The following is a 24,071-nucleotide window of genomic DNA, read 5'->3' as shown; positions in this document are numbered from 1 at the left end:
TGAGTCTAATTTAGATTTTATTATAGTCTGATTACCTTAATATGTCTAATATAAATATTCACATTATTCCCTTGCTTAATTTTTTTGTCACCAGAGATGTTAGAATTCCATTGGTTATATGGGGTAAAGTTGCTCTAGAGCTAAGCGAAACAATTCAACTTATTTCTGAAAAAACCGTAATTTGTGTCATGAGATTTGCAAAGGTTAAAGTTTGGAAAGGTACAATTTTCGTTAGTTGTCATGTGATTTGGTTGTTTGGTCTAAATTAAATTAAATTTTTTTTTTTGATTTTTCAAACGTGTACTCTTAAATAGATAGGCGAAGTGTATGTAATGCATACAATGTTTCGTCTATCTCCCTTAATCCGTGGATGAAGGAGGTGGATGCTTTCTTATCATTGTGAGTGTTTATCTAATTCAACCACTGCTTTACAGCTAATACAAACACTGGTTTTCATAGCCGACCTCTTTTCTATATAGGTTACCAAAGAAAAATACAGAACTGATGTCCGTTGATTCCAAACCACTTCCTATGGTTTCAATTAGGTCAGACGAAGAAGACTACTTCGTTCGGACTCCACAGAAAACAATATCTGAAATATTGGAGACGACCAAGGTTTCATTTACGTTTTTTCTTTTTAATATTTTTTAATATTTATACTTGATACCATGTTTTAAATATCTAAAGGTAAAACTGATAGGTGGAGAGGTGTTTCCTAAGGTGCACCATAGCGGCTATTGATAGTGATTTGGGTTTGCACTATATGAGTTGCAAAGGATGTGGTACAAAAATAGACATGTTGCATAATAACCTTTGTGCCGAAGGTACCTATGAACTGGATAGGCGTTTTATGTTCTATTGTACTAAGTGCAAGGTTCTCAATCCTAAGCGGTCGTTAAGGTAATCAGATTATCCTTACTTTTTTTCGTCACAAAGTAAAAAGGTTATTTTTTTACATCGTTCGATTTATTTATTTTTTCGTATATAATAGGCCGAAGCTGCATTTGGTGGTACTAGATGATACAGGTCACACTAAGCTTTTGGTGTTAGATAGTATTGCACTCCAATTGCTCCATCAACCTTTCAGTCATGCAATGACACCTATCAAAGATAATGGAGTATGTTGTCTAAAATCTTATTTAAAATTGTTCTATTTGTACCTACATTATCTTTCAACTAAAGTGAAGTCTTTAAATTTTTTTTTTGGTATATATAGGATACCAGTGTTTTGCGGACTGCTCTGACCAAACTGGTTGGTAAAACTTATTTATTTAAGATCATAATAGATCGCAATAATTATCAGTACAAGGACGATACATTTAAGGTCGCGAAGATTATCACCAGCCCATGTATGATGAACGAGTTTGACGTGTCCCCTTATCCTAAGGTACGTAAATTTTGATTTATGTTGATTATCTACCTAGATCCTATTCCATTATTTATTTATTTTTATGCTTCTTCTATATTATAAGGGATGCTCGAATACGTTTTCCCCAGAGTTTTATAAAGTGTCTCAAACCCCCGAGGTACGTTATTTTATTTATCTCTACGATATAATTCAAAGTTTCTTTGTTATGGTTATTTTTGATGACACGCATGTTTCAGCATGCTATGCTTGTACCTGGTTCTTCTTATAGGAGCTCAAAATGTAAGATAATGACTCCTGCTAAACGTGAAGTTTCTCCGATCGAAAGTTTAGAGGCGAGTGCCTACCTCAGTGCTGATACCAAACCTGGAGCTTCGTTTTGGATCAAGAAAGAGAAGCATTAAAAAAGAGAACCGGTGTTTTAAGATGCATTTTTATATTTTATAGTGGCTTTTTATTAAATAATAAGGTTTTTTCGCACATTCTTACTTAAAAAATTATAAGTTGGATTATTGTTGGCTTTTATAATACTTAATAAGATTATTTTCCTTACTAGGTTATATCATTATGCTTATGTGAGATCCGTTACTGGATTTATATTATTATATCTTATGAATCCTTATTTTACATATTTATATGAACTTAAAATTACCAAACATAACAATCAATCCTAAATATACGAAGTACCTGACCATTTAAAAGAATAAAATTATGCATGTAGTTTCTTTAAGTCGATGAACAAGACTTCTAAATGACAGTACAATATTTGACAGCCTTTTGTAAAGGTGAAAAGCTCCCATCAACTTCTTTGTTTGATCCTTGCATTTTTTCAAATGTAATCAATTGTTCTTTTGTTTATATCGAGTATTTGTAACCGAGATATCTATTTCTTTATGGATCTGATCAATGGAAAGCTTCCGCTCCTCTTTTAATTTTATTAGATTTGGTTGGAGTCAATTGGTTGAAATATATACAAATTGAAACTGACGTGTCGAGACCTATTTTGCATGTTAACTGTAACAATGTTTTGATTGTAATATATTTTCGTTAAACTTTCATTTTTAGTTATTGAAATCATGTTAAAAAATTAAATTATGTTAACTATTAATATTTGATTAGTAAAAAATTGTTATTGAAGTCGTAATGAAATCAAAATATTTGAGAGGAAAATGATTTGGTAAGTTTCCACAAATTTAACACATACAATGATTGCAGATTTCATTTCTATAGTAAAAAATGGTAACAATTCCCTTTTACGTATAATCTTTAATTTAGAAAAGTATTTCAACCGATTTAGTTGCCATAACAGTTATTTTGAAAACCATTTCAACCGATTTGTATTGTGAAAAGACACAACCCTTGGAGAGTCTTCCCTTTCCATTATAAATAAGACCAAAAAGGAAAAGCCTGATAAAAGAAGGAAAAGCCTGATAAAAGTGGCTGAATGAGTTGTATCAAAAAGATGTATTTTTAGAGGCTTTTTTTTCCATTCAAGGTTTTCTTCTTTTATGTTTGACTATTGGTTTTTCTTTTTAGCGTTCTCATTATCTTTGTTGGTTTTTTTCCATTGTGTTTTGATTTTGTTTTTTTATAATGAAAGCCTCTATTTTGTCACGTTATCTCTATCCATTTTCTTCATATGAATTTGTTAACTAACAAATATCTTCATTCTAGATATTTAAAACATTCTAAACTCTACACAATCTTCCTCAAAATTGTCACCATGATCTACACGTCCCAGTCTCTTGATTCTCTTTTCCTTCACGTGAAATGAATTTATTTAGAGTCCTTATTCGATGAAGTGAAACACCGCTTTAAGATGTATTTACTGAATTTGGAATGAAGTATATTACGTTTAAATATTTTTTTAATATGAAAATATATATAACTTGCGTTCTTAATGAATTAATACTGAATCTGGCCCTATAAATATTTAGCTGAATACAAAATCTTTTAATTTTGGAGAAGGGTCAAACTTTAATATGAACACTGTAATATGAAAAACGAAATCATCCTTTTTGGAAAGTGAATATTCGTTCAAAATGCATATTTTATGTAAATTAACGATATTACAAATTTATTAGTTCACATATTATTTTATTTATTACTTTCCAAATTTTATGTATATTTACTTTTCAATACTAAAAATTTTACAATTAACATGTTCATTTTATGGACACTACGCTCATTTATAGTTATCAGAAAATATCGTCCATAACCTATTCACTGTCCATTTTATAAACTATATAAACTGTTATGAGCCACCGTTATTAGGTCATACCTACAACTTATAAAAAGGTCTGTATACATCTCTGGATATGAATAGTATGGCTTCTTTCAATTCTTTGACTGATTTGAAACCTTTTAGAACGACGTGGAAGATCAGGGTTACGATCATTCGTCTTTGGAAGAATTACTCTGCTGCAGGAGATTTAACAATAGAGATGGTCTTGGTCGACGATAACGTGAGTTATTTTGTATTCTAATTTCTTTTAATATAACCGTATTTGTAAACAAGATGTTTAAAACAAGTTATTTTTATTTCCCAACGTACATAACAGGGTGTGGAGATTCATGCATCTGTCAAGAAAGAATTAGTTAATAAATTTGATCCACTTCTATCCGAGGGTAGTTCAAAGATACTCATCAATTTCAGGCTTGGACAGTCAGTTGGTTTTAACCGCACTAATGACCATCCATACAAGATATATTTCCTTGAAACTACACGTGTAATTGATGCGGTTGATACGAAGGTCGACCCGAATGTTAGTATTTTTATCGTTAGCGTTAAAAAATTTTATAACAACATATCGTTCTAACCATTTTCTTAATAATCTCATATCGGTTATAGGGTACCATGTTTTTAATTTTGGAGTCTTCCCAAGCAGGTGAACCAAGTGATATAACTCCGGCAAAAGATCTAGAAACACCTTATGAGAGATATGTGGAAACCTGGGACCAGAAATGTGTTACCAGTACTCCATGTAATCATCGCGGCAAAAAGGCAAAGATTGATAAAAGTGGCTAAATCAGTTTATCCCGGAGGATTTTTTTGTTGAGGCTTTTTTTTTCTTAACATGTTCTTCTCTTATATTTGAGTTTTTTTTTATTAGTTGAAATATTTTTAGGTTTTGTTTTTTTGAGCTATGTATCGTCCTATCATTTTTAAATAAAAGCCTCTATCTATTACAAGTATTTCCACCATCCAATGCTATTTTTTAATTTTCTCGCGAACGATATTACTTTTTGAAAGAATGTGCACATTATGTTCGTGAACCCTTAATATATATTATATGGTTAAACAAGGCTGCAGGCACCGAATTTTTTGGGTACTTTATACTATATCAATTTCTACAGATGTTACGCTCTGAGATTTATATTAGATTTTCGTTTACCCGTTACCCTATATTTATTTACAATTAATTTTTTTTGGCGATCTTCATAGGCCATGTTAATTCGAGTTGTTAGATTTAGTTTTTTATACGGAAACCAGTATATTGAATTTTTAAACGTATTTTGAGACGTCAGTGATTTCTATTTAGTATTAGGAAACCAGATATTACATCTAAATTGGAAAAAAGAAAGAAAATATTTCCTGACATTGTTAGTCTCATACTTTGCTAAAAAAACCAGAAGAACTATTAATCTAGAACATCATTTTTTGAAATTTCATTTTACCATACAAAAGAAATCATGAACCGAAAGAGACATAATAATGGCAAGGAAAATGGTGAAGAAAATCCTCAACCGAAACGACAGAAGCAAGGTAGAAGTTAATTTGAAAAATATATCGATTGTATTATCTATATACTAACGATGTTATATCCATCAGAAAACAATAAGAAGGAAGTGCCTTCAAGAAGCGAACATGATATTCTTTCAAAATCACCGACTCTGAAATCCACCTCCCAAGTTTTCAGTGATGTAACTAATATTTGTGCCACTGTTGAAAACGATGGAACGACACTGTCTCAAAGAAATTCAAGGACAGAAAGGATTAACATTTTGCGAGATAAAAGGACACCTTCTTCTACGGCTAAGCAGTCCTTCAATCTTAACATGGCAAAAGAAGCTAGATCTCAGCGGGTTAACATTCTTAGTGAAAAGAAAAATTGTGTTGAAGTAAAGAGTGCTACTCTTACCCACACAATCCAAAGTGATAGTCAGGCACTCTCTCCAGCTCATAGTAAGAACATTATGTATTCGACTAATATATTTTACTCTTTTTTATCCATGAAAATTAATTTCTTTTGTAATCTTAGCAGATGGTACTTTATCATCCTTTGAACTCACTGGAAGGGAAAGGCATCATCATAGTCGGGAAACAGTTGAGCAAACCAATGGCAAATTCCAGTCGAATTGCAGTGCAGTTGATAACCCTGACATTCAGATACTCGGTCCAGAAAGTTTCACAGACTTACTTCGATCAATGGTTACACAAAATACAATTTTGGAGTCTAATTCTTTTAACTATGGCAGTCCTCAGGTTAACCCGCCCACCTTTCTACCCAACCAACATTCATTTACATCCTTGCTTCAATCAATGAATTATCAGAGTAGTGTTGTTGGGGGTCTACATAGCCAGAAGGAATCAACCGATGCAAGGCCTATGAACATTAGGGAAATCAATTTGTCCCGTAATTCGGTCATCTCACCCATTGCCTCAGATTCTGATTCTGAAGGTTAGCATAACTACTTTATGTCGTATATTTATCTATGAATTTGTTTTATTAGACTCCTACAAACTCACAATGTTCAAGCATAGTAGTTATTTGAGGCTAATTAAGAGTTTAATGTCGTTTTAATGATTATATTCAGAGAGCTGTGACGATATCTGGCATGTAGATACAACCAATGCGGAGAATGAATATCATTACCTTTCAGAAACAGAGAGTGAGGATGAAAGTCAAGTAGTTGAGGAACACCAAGAGGACTACAATAATGACGCATCTACATCTCTTGGAAGGATTGATTCTGCCCCAAAATTAAAACGTAGAAGAACTCAGTCGAAGAAGACTTTGTCGAACGTAACGAAAGAAGGTAAATTTTATATAAATTTATAAACTCGATGAGTGTAAAGAAAAATCCTATTTGAAACCTTTTTTTTTGTACAGGTTACAAAGATGACGGTGACATTGACAACGAATGTCCAGTTTGCGGAGCATTGTTTTGGTATAATGAGCGAATCAGTAAGAATAGAAAAGCTAAAAGAGCTGTTTTCACGATGTGTTGTATGAGGGGAAAAATCAAACTTCCACTACTGCAGGAACCCCCTGAGTTTCTACAAGGACTTCTAACCAACGACGATGCTATCAGTAAGCATTTCAGAGAAAATATTAGATCACTGAATATGATGTTTTCCTTTACTTCACTTGGAGGAAAGATTGACAATTCCGTCAACAGTGGAAAAGGTCCTAAAGTTTTTAAACTACATGGTGAGAATTATCATTTGATTGGGAGTATGAAACCTAAGCCCAAAGAGAAAGCAAAGTTCTCGCAGTTATACATACATGATACTGAGAACGAGGTTCAGAACAGAATTTCAGCATTGAGGTAAAGATGGAAAATAGTTTCGAATATATCAAGTTAAATATTATATTTTCTCAAATATTAGTTGTTTTGTCTAATTATTTACAGTGGTAATTCTGAGAGAAGTAAAATCAGAGAAGATTTGGTGGAGTCTATTATGAATATGTTAAGACAGTGTAATGTCCATGTGAAGACGTTCCGCAATGCAATGGACAGATTCAATGATGAAGAAGATAGTCAGGAGCTGTGTCTGAAACTTATCCATAACCGTGTAAAGGATGGACGAGTATACAATCTCCCTACATCGTCTGAAGTTGCTGGGTTAGTTGTTGGAGATTTCCGAATTAACATGGATAAAAGAGATATTATTCTGGAGAAAAATTCGGGAAAGCTGAAAAGGATTCATGAGTTGCACCCTTGCTATTTACCACTTCAATATCCTCTTATATTCCCTTACGGAGAAGATGGATTTCGATTGGGGATCCAGCATGGTTATACAGGAAACAAGAAAAATAAGAAACCAAATATTAGTATGCGAGAATTCTTTGCATATCGGATTCAAATCCGGAAGGTTGGTTCTCAAGCACTTCTTCTTTCAAGGCGTTTACTTCAGCAGTTTTTGGTCGATGCTTATACAATGATCGAAACTCATAGGCTTCGGTACATAAGGAAAAACCAGGCGAATCTAAGGTCTTTGAGTTTCAGTAAGTTTGTGGCTGCTTCGAATCAGGGTTTATCGTCTCTTCCTATTGAAGGAAACCGTATCATAATTCCCTCATCTTTCACCGGTGGGCCTCGGTACATGCATCAGATGTATTTGGATGCAATGACTATATGCAAATATTATGGGTTCCCTGATTTATTTATCACTTTCACATGTAACCCTAAATGGCCAGAGTTGACGAGATATTTTGCAAAATATAACTTGAGATCGGAGGATAGGCCAGAGCTTTGTTGTAGATTATTCAAGATAAAGCTTGATAGCTTGATGGATGATCTAACTAAGAAGTACTTGCTTGAAAAAACAGTTTCGGGTAATTTATTTTTGCTGATTTTAATAGTAAATATTAATTATCTATACTTAACAATTATTGTTATTTGTTTTTTGAATCGTATTTAATATATTCATGTCTATTATCTCAGCCATGTACACGATTGAGTTTCAAAAAAGAGGGCTTCCACATGCTCATATTTTGTTATTCATGGATGCCAGAGACAAATTTCCATGTGCTGAGGATATTGATCGCATAATATCAGCTGAGATTCCTGAGAGAACTGAAGAACCTATATTGTATGAAATCGTGAGAGACACTATGATTCATGGTCCATGTGGTGTTGTTAACAAGGATTCTCCCTGCATGATAGATGGTAAGTGTTCAAAATTCTTTCCTAGGAAGATTGTAGAGAAAACAACAGTTGACTCACAAGGCTATCCTGTATACCGGAGAAGAGATAATGGTGCTTTCATTGAGAAAAGGGGTATTCAGTTGGATAACAGGTTTGTCGTTCCTTATAACAAAGAGCTTCTTCTTGGATACAATGCACATATCAATGTCGAGTGGTGTAACCAGTCTCGATCTATTAAGTATCTATTTAAGTACATCAACAAAGGACATGATTGTGTTACTGCAACAGTAACTCAGAAATCTAAAAATGATGCCATGGCGTCAGAGGAGAATTCAGATACTACTAATTGTGGAAATAATGCAAACCCCGCTGAGGGTGATGAGGAAGAAACCGTTGATGAAATTAAAAAGTATTTCGAGGCCAGGTAAACTACATATTTCTGGTTTGTAACTTTATGCATATACAAATAGTATATTAGACTTTCTGTGAATGTTATTTTTTTGAATGAAACTTTATGTGAATTATCATGGTGTACAATATAATTTGTCTTTTATATTAAATATTTTCATATGTTTTTAATTGGAATTTTATTGATATTTCTTTAAAATTTTAGGTACATTTCTGCTTGCGAAGCCACATGGAGAATTTTAGCATTTCCAACACATTATCGATCTACACCTGTTGAGAAACTAACGTTTCACCTAGAAGGAGATCAACCGGTGATTTATAGAGAGGGTGATACAGTTGATACTGTAATGGCTCGTGCTAAAACAACCAAAACGATGTTTTTAGCTTGGTTTGATTGTTGCGAGAATTATCCTGAAGCTAGACTACTTACTTATGCAGAACTTCCAACTAAATTCATATATGATGCGAAGGCTACTGTGTGGAAAAAACGGAAGAAGGGTTTTGCTATTGGAAGGTTGACACCCGTTTCACCAAGTGCTGGAGAACTTTTTTATCTGAGGGTATTGATTAATAAGGTTAAAGGGCCAAGGTCTTATGATGACATCAAGACAGTAGATGGAATTCTTTACCCAAGTTTTGAGGACGTCTGTTATGAGCTTGGTTTGTTGGATGATGACAAAGAGTATATTGAAGCTCTAAAAGAATGTAGTTTTTGGGCGACAGGAAGTTATGTTCGACGTCTATTTGCTCAGATGTTATTATCTGAAAGCTTATCGACGCCGAGATTGGTTTGGGATTCCACCAAAGACATATTATCCGAAGATGTTCTTTACTTTGAACGAAAAAAGCGACGAAATCCAAGTATGATTAACAAACGTTCATTACCTTAATATCAAAACCAGAGTTTACATTACAAATTAATTATTGATTAACACATGATTTTATTGCAGATCTCATCTTGAAAGAAGAACAGATTGAGAATATCACGTTGTTGATGATAGATAAGTTGCTGCGAAAAAATAATACATCTTTGGAACGATGGAAGACCATGCCTCAGCCAGTTGACAATGATCAATATTCTCATGGTAATCAGCTTCTCGAAGATGAACTTAATTACCCTCAGGAAGAGTTGCGCACTAGACACCAGGAACTTTTTAGACAGTTGACCGATGAGCAGAGAACAGTATACGAAGAGATAATGGCCTCTGTCAATACATCATCAGGAGGGGTCTATTTTGTATATGGATATGGTGGAACAGGGAAAACATTTATCTGGAATCTGCTTTCAGCTTCTATACGTTCAAGAGGTGATATCGTTCTAAATGTTGCTTCTAGCGGAATTGCAGCTTTACTACTACCTGGAGGAAGAACAGCGCATTCCAGATTTAGCATTCCAATTAACCCAGATGAATTCTCTACATGCAAGATTCAACCAGGTAGTGATCAGGCAGAATTAATTTCAAAAGCGTCTCTTATTATTTGGGACGAAGCCCCTATGATGAGTAGACATTGCTTTGAAGCTTTAGATCGCAGTCTCTGTGACATTATGAAGACAACCGATGAAACTCCTTTTGGTGGTAAAGTGGTAGTCTTTGGAGGTGATTTCAGACAAATATTACCAGTTATTCCTAAGGGAAATCGAACTGATATAGTTATGGCTGCTCTAAACTCTTCGTATTTGTGGAAATATTGCAAAGTTTTGGAGTTAACCAAAAATATGAGGCTTTTTTCAGAACAAAATCATAGTGCAGCTGCGGAGATAGCTGAATTCTCAAAATGGATATTGGACGTAGGAGATGGAAAGATAAATGAGCCGAACACTGGTGAAACTATGATAGACATTCCTAAAGATCTTTTGATTACACAATGCAATGATCCTATTGAGGCAATAGTGTCCGAAGTATATGGGACTACATTCAAAGACTCTAAAGATCCGTTATTTTTTCAAGAGCGAGCTATCCTGTGTCCAACTAATGAAGATGTCGATGTCATTAACAACTACATGCTTGATCACCTAACTGGTAAGATTCTCTTTATCTCTGTTTTATAATTACTCTCTTTAGTATAGAGTTTTTTCTTATAATTTCGGAAGTTTATATTTTGAGTCTATTGTACCACCCATATTTCAGGGGAAGAGAGAATATATTTGAGTTCGGATAGTATTGATCCTGCTGATACTAAATCGAAAGATGACTCTGTATTCACACCTGACTTTCTTAATAGTATCAAAGCATCTGGGTTACCTAATCATTCTTTACGGCTGAGGATTGGTACACCAGTGATGCTATTGCGGAATCTTAATACTAACGAAGGTCTGTGTAACGGGACAAGGTTGCAAATTACCCAACTGGGTAATCATCTCCTCGAAGCTAAGGTTATTACAGGCACTAGAGCAGGTGAGAAGGTTTTCTTACATCGTATTCTGATAACACCTACCGATTCTAAGCTTCCTTTTAAGATGAGACGTAGACAATTTCCTTTGAAAGTAGCTTTTGCCATGACAATAAACAAAAGCCAGGGACAAACACTAGCGAAAGTGGGTCTGTTTTTGCCTAGACCAGTGTTCTCGCATGGGCAGTTGTATGTAGCTGTCTCTCGAGTTAAGTCCAGGAAATGTTTAAAGATCTTAATTACAGACAAAGATGGGGCGTGCCCACAGAGTTCAACCATGAATGTTGTTTACAAGGAAGTTTTCCAGAATTTGTTTGAAGAGAAAGACACACAAGTAAGTATAAACGAGTAACTTAGAAACTGTATTTCCAAATTATAATCGTTTTGGAGAAGTGTTCTAATTTTATATAAATTGACTATGTTGCTTACTATATTTTATGTGTTAATAACAGAGTTGATTCTTCAATGATGTCAACAAATAAGTGTTTATGCATGAAAGGTATGACAATCGTGTACTCTTATATTTCATACTTCCCCTATGCCTTCAAACAATTTATTATAACTATGTAATTGTAGGGAGGACTAATGGACAAGTCAACTGAAGTTTATTCGGAAGACCTCAAATTTGTAGGATGTTATTTTTTCTTGCATTGTTGCTGGCGTGTATCAATTTTTCGAATTTAAGCTGGGAAGTTGCTATGTACACTATTATTTTCATTTAATTCAAACTTGCAGTATATCATTATACTCATGTTTCCTTTTAGACATATTTGCATCGAAAATAAATAAATATTACTCCAGCTAATTATATTCGTGTAATATAATATAACCAGGCTATCATTTAATATTAACAAAATCTTTATTTTAGTTTATATACTTAATAAGTGTCCTACTTAAATTTCCGAAAAAATCGCTAATATATTTTTCTATTTAAAACACTATAAAAGTGCTGTTTTCTCAACCTCACTTTTCTAAACTTATGAATCTCAAAACGAAGACATTTATATCCTTATAGTAATATATATTCTATTACCAAACAATTGCTAAATTAACTTGCAAGGAGAAAAAATACGCATTAAATTTACAAATCAATAATATATATAGTCATAATACAGCAGCTAGGATAATTTCCTATATCGATAATATTAATGAAGAACACAAAATCGACTATATCTATAAAATCTTATAATCGAAGTTCTCTCCAAGGCATATCAGCCAAATCTAACTCAGATTCATTAACCGAGAAAGTAAATGTATACAATACTGCATTTGTATATCTACTAAATTTAATTCATATGCGGAAAAGGAATGTTATTAATAAACTTTTGATTCTCTGCATAGCAATTTATTACACAAATCACGTACTAAGTTTTATCTAGGGTTCGCGGAAATACCTATATATGTAGTATATATAAAGCAAGCATAGTAACCCTAAAGATAACTCATTCTCAGTCAAAATTGTTACAGAATTTTCGATGGCCAACTTAATTTCTTTGGGTAATTTGCAAACTAATCTCCCATTTCCTGCAATCCGCGTCAAGATCATCAGGAAATGGAGTACGAAAAGAGGTGGAGATCATCACTCTGTCATGCTCCTGGGAGATGAGAAAGTAAGTTTTCGACTCTTAATTTGAAAATATTACATATCACATTTGTATTGCTTTTATAGTCAGTTCTTTTTGACAAACAGGGAGTAACAATCGAAGGAAGCTTGAACTATGCTATATCTCTACCTAATGACATGCAGCTAAATGAAGGTAGCTGGGTTGAGATAGTCAATTTCAAAATAAAACACGCTGGTGGGTTGGTAAGAACCACAAAAAATAAATACACTATCAAGTTCACTGGAGAGACCTTGGTTTCGATGATAGAACCAATAAATGGTTCGTTTTTTCTACGATGTGCAAACTTTCGTGGTATAAAGCGTGGTCTTTATCATCCTATGTACTGTGTTGGTAATTTCATTATTCTTTAGCTTATCTTATTTGTTACATAATATATACTAAATTTACTAAATGCCGAATAAATATTTTGAATGTAGATCTATGTGGAGCGTTGGTTCGTGTAGGAGATCTTATATCTCATGAGCAAGCTGAACCTGCCAACCTTTACAATCAAATTGAATATTCGTTAGAGTTCTCCTTAATAGACCTCAGGTTCTAACCTTATTATTTCTTAGATTAATTTATATCAATACGACCATATATCATTGTATATTGACAGGTTAATTAACAATAACTGACAGTTACAAGCATATTAAGTGTGTTGCTTATGGAGCTCTAGTCCATAGTTTAAACGGATTCTGGCGTTCAACTACGGCTGATATTGTAGTATGTGTTCTTAGGTTATGGCGAATTGAGTGGGGAGCAGGTAATTAAAACTTATTTGCACTGTTTCTAATCCATAACAGGTTCTTGCGTTCTTATCGTTTTAATTTTTATATAGGTGGCTTCAAATATGTTACAAACTTTGAAGGTGGTTCTGAAATCCTGTTTGATATTGACGTTCCAGATATTCGTTTCTTCAAATCGCAGTAAGAATAATATTCTTTGTTGTAACTTAATATGAGTATTTATTTAGAAAGGAAAACTTGAAACTGCGTAATATATTTTCTACGCTTTTTTTGCAGGATTCCAATACGCGAATACTGAAGTCTCAAAGTTATTTCTATTTAATTTGAAGTTTACTTTGGTCTTATAATACCCTATTTTTATTAGTAGGCTGATTTTTGTATTTTAAAGGATGAGTTATGAATCTTTTTTTATAATGGAATTTTAGTATTTTTCGATTTTACATATGTTTATCTTTACATATGCATATCTTTATCTTTTACATAGTATTTTCGATTTTACATATGTTTTTCTTTACATATGTCTATCTTTACATATGTTTATTATCAATGTCTATTTTCATTTGATGTCTTTCAATGTTTAGTTTTATATTATGAATTGAGAAATAATTATTGTTTATGTTTATCATTATTTATTGTTATTTGATGTTTTTAAATATTTGTCTAAATGGTATCTCATTTTTATATTATAGTTCCCCAATATAATTAGTAATTTAATTCATTATTACTAATTATATTTTAAAATAGATATTATCGGAAATGAAGAAAAGAAAGGTTGAAATATAATCATTTTACATATGTTTCTATCTCAGTGACGTCTATGCCGTAAAAGCAGCACAACCGAGATTAAACACCGAAAAAAACACACTAAACCCAAATTCCAAATTATATATATATACTTTCTAATATTTCGAAAAATTTCTTACCTAACAACCTCATCCCGCGCAAGGCGCGGGTGACTACCTAGTTATGATATAAAATGCTCATCTTAAATAAAAAAATATAATTGTTAAATATCATATATAATCAACATATGTTAAATTTTATTTATATGTCTGAAAATTTATAGTTACATAATTGTAGTACTCTTGAGGTATACATGTATATATATTTGTGAATTTTAAGATGTAAACTAAATTTTAGTTGATTTTACTTTTTGGTCGGATGGAAAATTATGGTTGTCAACAACATTCACAGCTGTTCGGGATCTTGTGATCAAGTGGTAAAGAAGTTTTTGACGCTAACACGTTTCAAGTTCTATCCACCTATTATGCGAAACTAAACCATATTATTCATGGAAACCAGAATGGATATGAATCCATGTTTACGATCTATTTTTATTATCGGAGAGAATCTATCCATCGGCTGCACTTTTTCTTATGGAATAATCTGGATCTAGTAGACCTGATATCTCTAGATTAATCAAAGAAAAAAAAACAACGACAGCTGTTACCAATCATCATCTAAGGTTTGGACAACAACTCCTTTTAAAAGTCTACCCAATGTGACCAATTCGATCCGCAGTTTTAGACCAGAGCTGTTTTGATTTTGACTTACTTTTTGACTTGGCTTTTAAAGTTAGCATGCACTTCAAGTTGAATGGTTTGTTCGGTTTGGTAATTTATGTTTGGTTAGTTTGATTTGAGAATTTTCAATTTTCTCGAATTAAACTGAGTGAACTTCCAGTTTTGTTTGATTTGAATTTTACTAATTTCAGTTTTCAAAAATTCTGCCAAACTAAACTAAATTTTTGGTTTTGGTTAGATTATATATTAAGTTAATTTAATTAAAACTCAGATGGTTATTTCGATTAGTTAGATATTGATATAGCTTGGTTTGATACAAATCTGTATAATTTGATTAGATTTCTTTTTTTATGTAGAACAAAATCAACTGATTATTGACCCGAACTGATAAGTGAAATTATTAATGGTAAACCTGTCAACCGGTTCAAAATTCAAAATCAAACCTGAACCGAAAACCAAAAATTTAGAATTGGTTCTGTTGGACCGGTTCGGTTTGGTTAAAATTTAGCAGGCCTATTTAAAACCATAAACTTACGTCTCTGTGTTTGCTTCCTCATAGAAACGTCTTATCTCTGCACTGTTGTCACTCTTCTCTTCTCTACGAGACGAAACCAGAAAAAAAAATGGAATGGATACACACAATGCCCAAGATCGAGCTTCATGCTCACCTCAACGGCTCCATTAGAGACTCCACTCTCCTGTAAGTGTCCTAGATTTTTGTTTTTTTTTTCTCGTTCCATTGCGACGGTTGTTCTTCGTATATGCATTTTGCACTGATCAATTACGAGACTTTAGTTGCGAAAAACTCGATTTTTATGGGTTTTTGGTTTAATTTAAACAGAGAACTTGCTAGGGTTCTTCTTGAAAAAGGGGTTACAGAGTTGACTGATGTTGAAGATGTCATTCAGAAAAGTAAGTCTATTTCAGAACCTGTCTTATGTTTGGTCTGATAGTAAAGAAAATGAAATCTTTTCTTGTTTTTGTTTGATGTGTTTTAGATGATCGATCTTTGGATGAGGTCTTCAAGTTGTTTGATTTGATCCATGTGATCACCACTGATCACCAAACTGTGACAAGAATCACTAGAGAAGTATAATTAAACCCTAACTTCAATCTCTTTTGGTTTTTAGTAAATGTAAAGACTTGTTTCATCTTTCTCTTTTGACAAAAGGTTGTTGAAGACTTTGCTTTGGAGAATGTGGTTTATCTCGAGTTACGAACAACTCCAAAGGTAACACAATCTCTCTGCATTTCTTGCTATATTATAAATTAGCTGTTCTATATTGTAAAAAATGAGACTTGTGTTGTGTGTAGAGGAATGATTCGATAGGTATGAGTAAACGTTCTTACATGGAAGCGGTAATCAAGGGTCTTAGATCTATCAGTGAAGTCGATGTTGAGTTTTTTAATTCTCAACAACTAAACAAGTTGTGTGGAAGAAAGAAGATTTATGTTAGACTTCTTCTTAGTATTGACCGTAGAGAAACAACAGAGTCTGCAATGGAAACTGTAAGTGTTTTGTAAAACTACTCTGAAAGCTTCTAAAATTACAAAATAAAAACATTCTTTTTTCTCTCTCTCTCTTGAAGGTTAAGCTCGCATTGGAGATGAGAAATGTCGGTGTTGTCGGCATAGATCTCTCTGGGAACCCTCTTGTTGGAGAATGGTACGTTTTTGTTTTATAAACATTTCTTCTTCTCCGGTCTTTGTTACAATCTTTCATGTTCTTGTAGGAGCACTTTCTTGCCTGCGTTACAGTTTGCTAAAGACAATGATCTTTACATCACTCTTCACTGTGGAGAGGTACTACTAACCTGTCTTCAGATGTTTTTTTTTTTAGTAAAGATTGTCTACTACTTTCTTCATCTTAGTGCCTTGTAGGTCCCTAATCCAGAAGAAATACAAGCCATGCTTGATTTCAAACCACATCGAGTTGGCCATGCATGTTTCTTCAAAGATCAAGATTGGGAGAAGTTGAAATCTTTCAGGATTCCGGTAGTAGATTTTGTATTTTAGAATCCTTCTTCTTGCTTCATTTACTTTATGTATAGTCTTGTAAACAATTTGCAGGTTGAGATATGTCTATCATCCAACATCATAACCAAATCCATATCTTCAATCGATGTACACCACTTTGGTTAGCTTTTCTATCTCCCCTGCTTTTTGTTTCACATTCTCATTTAGTGACATGAGCTTGAATCTTGATGTAACAGCTGATCTCTACAAGGTAAAGCATCCGTTGATTATATGCACTGATGATTTTGGAGTGTTCTCCACTACCCTCTGCAACGAGTACTCTCTCGCTGTTCGTTCCTTTGGTGAGTTCTTATCTGATTCTTGAGACTGATATATACAAAGAAACTACATTTTCAAGAGTCTAAATTGTGTTCTTGTGGTTGAATTTCTTTGAAGGTCTTGGTAAAAGAGAAACATTTTCATTGGCTAAATCAGGCATAGACGCAACGTTTGCAGAAGATGAAGTTAAGCAACAACTTAGGTTGATTTTTGATTCAGCCTCGCCAGAGTATGTTTAGTGTTCTGCTTCCACCGGTTTACCTGGTCTGATTGGTTCGTACCAAATCGGGAAAATGTGTTCTGGTTCGTTGGAATTGATGACATTCGGTATTTCCATTGTTACTAATATTTATTTTACAATTAGTATACGAAACTAAACTACACTTTTTATAAACAGAAAGAGTATTGAAATATAATATTTAATTTGAATTGAATAGATTATATTTATTTCATTCCACTCTTTTAATTACTCTTTGTGTATAAAATGACTCATCTTTTTTTGATTTAATGAAAAGACTACCATTTACCAAAATGTTCTTATTAAATGTTTATCAATATAGATGTAGAGAAAAAAATAATGAACAAAAACTATATATTTTATTTTAATAGATAGTTTAAATACTTAATTATTTTGGTCCAACATTTAACAATACTTAATTACATTATTCTCTATAGACATGGACATATATACGAACAAAGAATTGATTTTTGATTTGGATTTGGATCCTATCAGTAATCCAAGTAGAATCTTTATTTTTAAAAACCAAAAATTGAAATTGAACTGAAAAATGAATGATTACTAACTTTATATAATATAGTTTATATGTTTCTAAATATTACTATATCTAGTTTTAAAATAATCAAATAGTTTTAGAATATTATTTATAAATAAATCACAATATTTTAAAAATTGAATAGACATAATAAATCTATGTAAAATATTTAAAATTATTTGAATTATCAAACATTTAATCCAAAATCTTGAAATTTTATATTTAATTCATAAATTCAAAATTTCTGACTTTTAATTTGAATATAAAAAATTAGAATAAAAAAGAACTCAAATTGAGATCTGAATTTACTTTGACTATTTGATAGTTCTCAATTTTATTATTTGAACAAAATTGGCAATTGAATAAAAGCATAGAAACTGAACCAAATTTGTTAAAATACTCAAATGTATCATAAATCTCTAGAATTGCATAACCGAACCAAAACTAAACGAGAACCAAATTAGATCTATACATCTTTGTCTCATATATAAAAAATTCTTAAAAATACACTGATTAATTTTCATTTGCTATGTGAACTATTTTGGATTACTATTTAATACATGAACTAATTTTTGTTACCTATTAAATAGGTAAACTTTTGAAATTATAGATTTTACACATCATTTTAGATGGTGTTAACTGTATTTAACGGAAGTGACGACAACGTTAATTTTTAATTAAACACATGTTTAAATTACTTAGAGAAATTACTTAAAACTACACGAACTAATTTTTATTTACTAATAAAATACACAAACTATTTTGGATCATCGATTAGTGCAAAGATTATTTTTTTGTTTTCTATTAAATAAACAAACTTTTAAAATTTAACGATTTTACACATCAATTTAGACGATGTCAACTATGTTTAACATGATTTATACCATGCCAATTATGTTTAACAGAAGTAAAAACAATGTTAATATTTAATTAATAAATGGTTAAACTGTGAAAAAAAAATTCTTAAAAATCCTCATGATAATTATATTGTTAGCTTTCTTTTCCATTACGCTTCTGTAAATTTTTTTAGGAGATTTAAAATTTATTGATCATAGTAGAAATAATATATGTACAACATAATTCATAACACTAAGTTTATTTATGACAATGTTAATTAACTTTGATTGAATCATTATCACCACAATCAAAGAGAATAACAAAAGTTAAAAATAAATTTTAATAAAAAATCTTTTAAAATTAACTAGTTTTTTTTTTCACGACATGGAAATCAATTTCACTTCGAACTGATTTAAACGGAAATTAAGGTGGAGAAGAAAAAAAGAAAAGAAATATAGTTCAGAAAATCAAAGAAGTTGGAACCACTTCCTAGTCTCACCGCCCACCCCCGGAGGTGGCGGCTTAGCTATTTTATGGTCTCAAGATGTAACCATCTCTATCAATGAGTCTACACAAAACTACCTTGATGCCCTCGTGAGCTTTAAGGGAGCCACATTCCACATTACCTTTGTCTATGGGGCACCGGAGATCCCACGTAGACAAGCTGTGTGGGATGCAATTTCGAGCTTCGGTGCGGGAAGATCAAGCCCCTGGCTCTTAATAGGGGATTTTAATGAGATAATCGACAACTCAGAGAAATCTGGCGGACCAGTACGACCAGAGCGATTCTTCACTGCCTTCAGAGAATTCCTAGCTCAGAATGATCTATTTGACCTCCGCCATACCGGCAACTTCCTATCATGGAGAGGTACGAGAGGGACGCATCTCGTACATTGCCGACTAGATAGGACACTCGCGAATAGCTCGTGGTACGACGCCTTCCCACAAGGCCGATGCCACTACTTGCCTTTCCATGTTTCTGATCACAGACCAATCTACGCGGCCTTCAACTCTGCTAGGAAAATGCTGGGAAAAATCTTCCGCTTTGACAGACGCCTAAAGGATATCAAAGAAGTCAGGGTCCTCATAGAGCAGGCATGGAATAGCCCCCATAACTCCACAGTAGCTCTGCGTATATCTGCTTGCGGACGAGCAATTGTCGGTTGGAGCAAAACCCACCACACCAATAGCCGCAAAGCGATAGAAACCCTTAAACTGCGACTGGATGCGGCAATGACAGATAAGGTCTCAGATGATATCGTTGGAAGAATCAATAAAGATCTTCTGGCAGCCTATCAAGCTGAAGAAGCTTTCTGGAAGCAACACAGTAGACTGCTATGGTTGGTCCTGGGAGACAAGAATACGGGCTTTTTCCACGCTGTTTCAAAAGGACGAAAAAGCCCGGAATAAACTAACAGTCTTGGAGAATGCGGCAGGAACACCTATATACGAGGAAGAACAAATTGCAGAGGAGATAGCAAAGTACTTCTCGGATATCTTCAGGTCGCAAGGCATTGACGGATGCGATGTGATCTCTCGCGGATTGACTCCCAGAATCTCGCCAGCAACTAATCTTACCCTGACAACCATACCGTCAGCTTCAGAGATAAAGAAAGCTCTCTTCGCCATCCACCCCGACAAAGTACCTGGCCCGGATGGTTTCTCCGCCTCCTTCTTCCAAGCGAACTGGCAAACAGTAGGAGAGGCCATAGTTGCTGAGGTTCGGGAGTTCTTCACTACTGGAGTCATGCCAGATACTATCAACCTGACTCATGTCCGGCTTATTCCGAAGGGGCAGAACGCACTGAAGGTTGCGGACTACAGAACGATCGCCCTATGCAACGTTTACTATAAGATCATATCGAAGATCTTATCCCTTCGCCTACGACCAGTACTCAGTGACATCATATCCGAGAACCAATCCGCCTTCCTTCCTGACCGGGAAATTGCAGATAACATGCTAATCACGCACGAGATTCTCCATTACCTGAAGGCATCAAAGGCAAAGAAGCATTGCTACATAGCGGTTAAAACGGACATGAGCAAGGCCTATGACAGGCTGGAATGAGAGTTCATACGTTTTGTCTTCGAACGGCTGGGCTTCGATCAGATTTGGGTCAACTGGGTAATGCAATGTCTAACGACAGTTGCTTACTCTTTCTTGATCAACGATTCAGCACTCGGGATGGTGGTACCACACAGAGGCATTCGCCAAGGAGACCCTCTCTCCCCTTACATCTTCATTCTCTGCGGAGAAGTCTTATCGGGACTTTGCCGAGCGGGTCAAGCCAGCGGGGATCTCACAGGAGTTAAGATTGGACAGTACTGCCCCCGGATCAACCATCTACTCTTTGCGGATCATACTATGTTCTTCACTAAGGCTACTGCGGATAGTTGCAAGTCACTAGCCTCAATTTTAAAGGACTATGAGAGAGCTTCAGGTCAACTCATCAATACATCCAAATCTTCGATCTCCTTTTCATCGAAAACGCCACAGGCGACCCGAGATCGGGTCAAACTCGTCCTTGGCATCGATAAGGAGGGCGGAGTCGGGAAGTATCTCGGGTTACCAGAGCTCTTCACGAGGAAGAAACTAGATCTCTTCACTTCGATTGTGGACAAGATCAAGGTACGGGCAGCCTCATGGACGACACGCAGATTAAACTCTGCCGGGAAGCTTACCATGTTGAAGTCGGTCCTCTCAGCCATACCTACCTATTCGATGTCATGTTTCCCCTTGCCATTAGGCCTATGCGACCAAATCCAGACAGTGCTTACTAGGTTCTGGTGGGATCGTGACCCTCCGAAGAAGAGTATGTGCTGGGTCTCTTGGGACTCTCTAGCCAAACACAAAGATGAGGGTGGACTAGGTTTCCGCGATATCAGAGTTTTCAACACTGCCATGCTTGCTAAGAACTCCTGGCGCATCCTAACGTCACCGAACTGCCTTCTTGCACGGCTTCTTCTAGGAAAATACTGCCATGACACAAGTATCCTCTCGGTGACCTGTACATCTTCAGCTTCCCATGGATGGAAGGGAGTTTTAGCTGGAATTCAACTCCTAAAACTCCATCTCGGGAAGGCGATCGGAAATGGCAACACCACCAAAGCTTGGACTGAATCCTGGATATCTACAACCTCCCATCTCATCCCGTTCGGACCACCAACGGAGGAAGCGAGAGATCTCTATGTTTCAGACCTTCTACTAAGAGGTACATGAGACTGGAATCATAACTTGATTGACACTATTTTCCCAGAGGTAGCACACATCATTTATTTGTTGAGGCCAAGTCTGCTCGATGTAGAAGATACATATTGCTGGCATAGAACAAAAACGGGTTTATACAGTGTCAAGTCAGGCTACTATGCGTTACGAGAATAGGGTGATCTCCACCATCCTATACAGGCACCGATCCAGGCCTTTGCTTGGCAGAAGCATGTTTGGCGAGAAACTACATCCCCCAAACTGAAGATCTTTCTATGGAAGATGGTTCGAGGGGCTCTACCGCTGGGAGCGAATCTGAGGAACCATGGCATCAACACAACGGGAACATGCCCACATTGCAACGAGGATGAAACCGCACTACACCTCTTCTTCCTTTGCCCGTTTGAGCAACAAGTCTGGAACAGGGCCCCGCTACGATCTCTACCAGATTTTTCCGGCACCTCGTCACTCCATGAAGCTTTCGAGATCATGTCGACATGTCTCAGTCTCCCACCCATTGGAGTCGCAAGCAAGCTTACCTCCTGTATCCTGTGGGGAATCTGGACTACACGCAATCTTCTATTGTTCGAGAACAGAGCACTGCCTGCAAAAACAGCAATGGATACAGCTGCCTCTAATGCTCGTGAATGGTCACAAGCGCAACCAGCAACTGATATTGTCCGACAACCCCTGCAGATTGAGCCAGAGCTCCCGCCTATTCCAACAGACGCTCTCCTCTGCAACTCCGACGCGGCATGGATCTCTGATACAAGAAGAGCAGGTCTGGGATGGCTTTTCCGCAAAGCTGATAACACCACCTACTCGGAAGGATCGCGAGCATTGGAACTGGTCTCATCACCTCTTATGGCAGAGGCGCTTGCCATGAGGGAAGCATTGTTGGAAGCAAAGCGCTTATCTCACCTCAAAGTCTGGTTTCGAACCGACTCCCGAGAGCTCGCAAGAGCTATCAACTCGAAATCATATCCGATGGAGCTTTTTGTAGCCAACTCCATCGCGAAATCGGCACTGCATAACTCCCGCCTTATCTTGTACTGAACTCTGGTTTAGATTTATAAATCTTCTTGTTGCCCAAAAAAAAAGAAGTTGGAACATATTAAAGTGTCAAACTCGAATTGAAAACAATTTAATTAAGGTTCAATCAATTTGAGAGGTTTTGACTGAGGGTGAACATATATTTCACAGTTTAACCATATGTTAAATGAATGTTAAACATAGTCGAAATCGTCTAAATCGATGTGTAAAAGATGTAAATTTTAAAAGTTTGTGTATGAAAAACAAAAAATAGTTTATGTATTAAGCATGAACTAAATTAGTTCGTATACTAAATGAGATTTTAAATAATTATATATTTTATTAACATATAAAAATTACTTCGTGTGTTCTTTAAGAAATTTTATTTTCCCAGTTTTAATATGTGTTTAATTAAACATTAACATCATCATCATTCTGTTACATAAAATTAACGCCGTGCAAAATGATATGTAAAATTTATAAAAAATTTATGTACTTGATAATCAATACAAATTAATTCATGTATTAAACAAGAAGTCAAAATAGTTCATATTACCTCCGTTTCTAAATATAAGACTTTTTTAGATGTTTACACAAATTAAGAAATAATAAATACACACTTTTTTTGGACTAATTATACACACTTTTTTAATCAGTTGTGTTTAATGTTTTACTCAAAATATTTTTTAATGGTTGTAATTATACCAATTCCCACTTACCAATATTTAAACTTCTTCCTTAACCATTCACGTTTGTAGAAAAGTAAAGTTGTCTCTACCAAAAAATTTGCATTTAAATAAAACATTGTAAAAGTAATTGCAAATTAGTTAATTTATGTTTAAAATCTCTATAATATTATTTGAAAAGTCAGTTTCATATGTGTCGCACTCACGTTGATTCTTACGATGGTTGATTACAAGAATACCCTTAATGAATTAATCTTAGTTATACCAAATTATCATTACTAAAAATTGTTTAGTTTCCTTTTTATTAATAAAGCTTTAACTATCCT

General features: G+C 34.5%; 3 protein-coding genes across 3 annotated transcripts; all 3 read left to right on the top strand.

The window, feature by feature from the left end:
• The first annotated feature begins 496 nt into the window (after positions 1–496).
• LOC108827094 (uncharacterized) lies at positions 497–1,820 on the top strand. The gene is made up of 6 exons (XM_056994332.1): positions 497–615; positions 701–900; positions 992–1,118; positions 1,217–1,387; positions 1,473–1,526; positions 1,606–1,820. Exons 1-6 carry the CDS (start codon positions 505–507, stop codon positions 1,768–1,770), a joined length of 828 nt encoding a protein of 275 aa, XP_056850312.1. The 5' UTR covers positions 497–504; the 3' UTR covers positions 1,771–1,820.
• Positions 1,821–15,466: 13,646 nt separating this feature from the next.
• On the top strand, positions 15,467–17,646 carry LOC108825655 (N6-mAMP deaminase). The gene is made up of 11 exons (XM_018598983.2): positions 15,467–15,617; positions 15,759–15,829; positions 15,916–16,007; positions 16,089–16,148; positions 16,232–16,426; positions 16,507–16,583; positions 16,651–16,720; positions 16,799–16,912; positions 16,988–17,054; positions 17,131–17,235; positions 17,330–17,646. Exons 1-11 carry the CDS (start codon positions 15,541–15,543, stop codon positions 17,449–17,451), a joined length of 1,050 nt encoding a protein of 349 aa, XP_018454485.1. The 5' UTR covers positions 15,467–15,540; the 3' UTR covers positions 17,452–17,646.
• A 4,663-nt stretch (positions 17,647–22,309) lies between these two features.
• On the top strand, positions 22,310–23,083 carry LOC108824976 (uncharacterized). The gene has a single exon (XM_018598332.1). It carries the CDS (start codon positions 22,310–22,312, stop codon positions 23,081–23,083), a length of 774 nt encoding a protein of 257 aa, XP_018453834.1.
• The last annotated feature ends 988 nt before the right edge of the window (positions 23,084–24,071 follow it).

The sequence above is a fragment of the Raphanus sativus genome, chromosome 9 (assembly GCF_000801105.2).
Source record: "Raphanus sativus cultivar WK10039 chromosome 9, ASM80110v3, whole genome shotgun sequence".
Taxonomy (NCBI): domain Eukaryota; kingdom Viridiplantae; phylum Streptophyta; class Magnoliopsida; order Brassicales; family Brassicaceae; genus Raphanus; species Raphanus sativus.
Note: the sequence above shows the minus strand (reverse complement) of the source record. Positions and strands in the feature narration are given on the sequence as shown.

What these genes read in the sequence shown, in the direction of transcription:
- LOC108824976 (XM_018598332.1), top strand. Translation starts at nt 22,310, where the DNA reads ATGGTTCGAGGGGCTCTACCGCTGGGAGCGAATCTGAGGAACCATGGC.
- LOC108825655 (XM_018598983.2), top strand. Translation starts at nt 15,541, where the DNA reads ATGGAATGGATACACACAATGCCCAAGATCGAGCTTCATGCTCACCTC. An exon ending in TGAAGATGTCATTCAGAAAA is followed by an intron (nt 15,830 to 15,915) that starts GTAAGTCTATTT and finishes GATGTGTTTTAG; the next exon opens with ATGATCGATCTTTGGATGAG. An exon ending in AGTTACGAACAACTCCAAAG is followed by an intron (nt 16,149 to 16,231) that starts GTAACACAATCT and finishes TGTTGTGTGTAG; the next exon opens with AGGAATGATTCGATAGGTAT.
- LOC108827094 (XM_056994332.1), top strand. Translation starts at nt 505, where the DNA reads ATGTCCGTTGATTCCAAACCACTTCCTATGGTTTCAATTAGGTCAGAC. An exon ending in AAATATTGGAGACGACCAAG is followed by an intron (nt 616 to 700) that starts GTTTCATTTACG and finishes TAAAACTGATAG; the next exon opens with GTGGAGAGGTGTTTCCTAAG. An exon ending in ACGTGTCCCCTTATCCTAAG is followed by an intron (nt 1,388 to 1,472) that starts GTACGTAAATTT and finishes CTATATTATAAG; the next exon opens with GGATGCTCGAATACGTTTTC.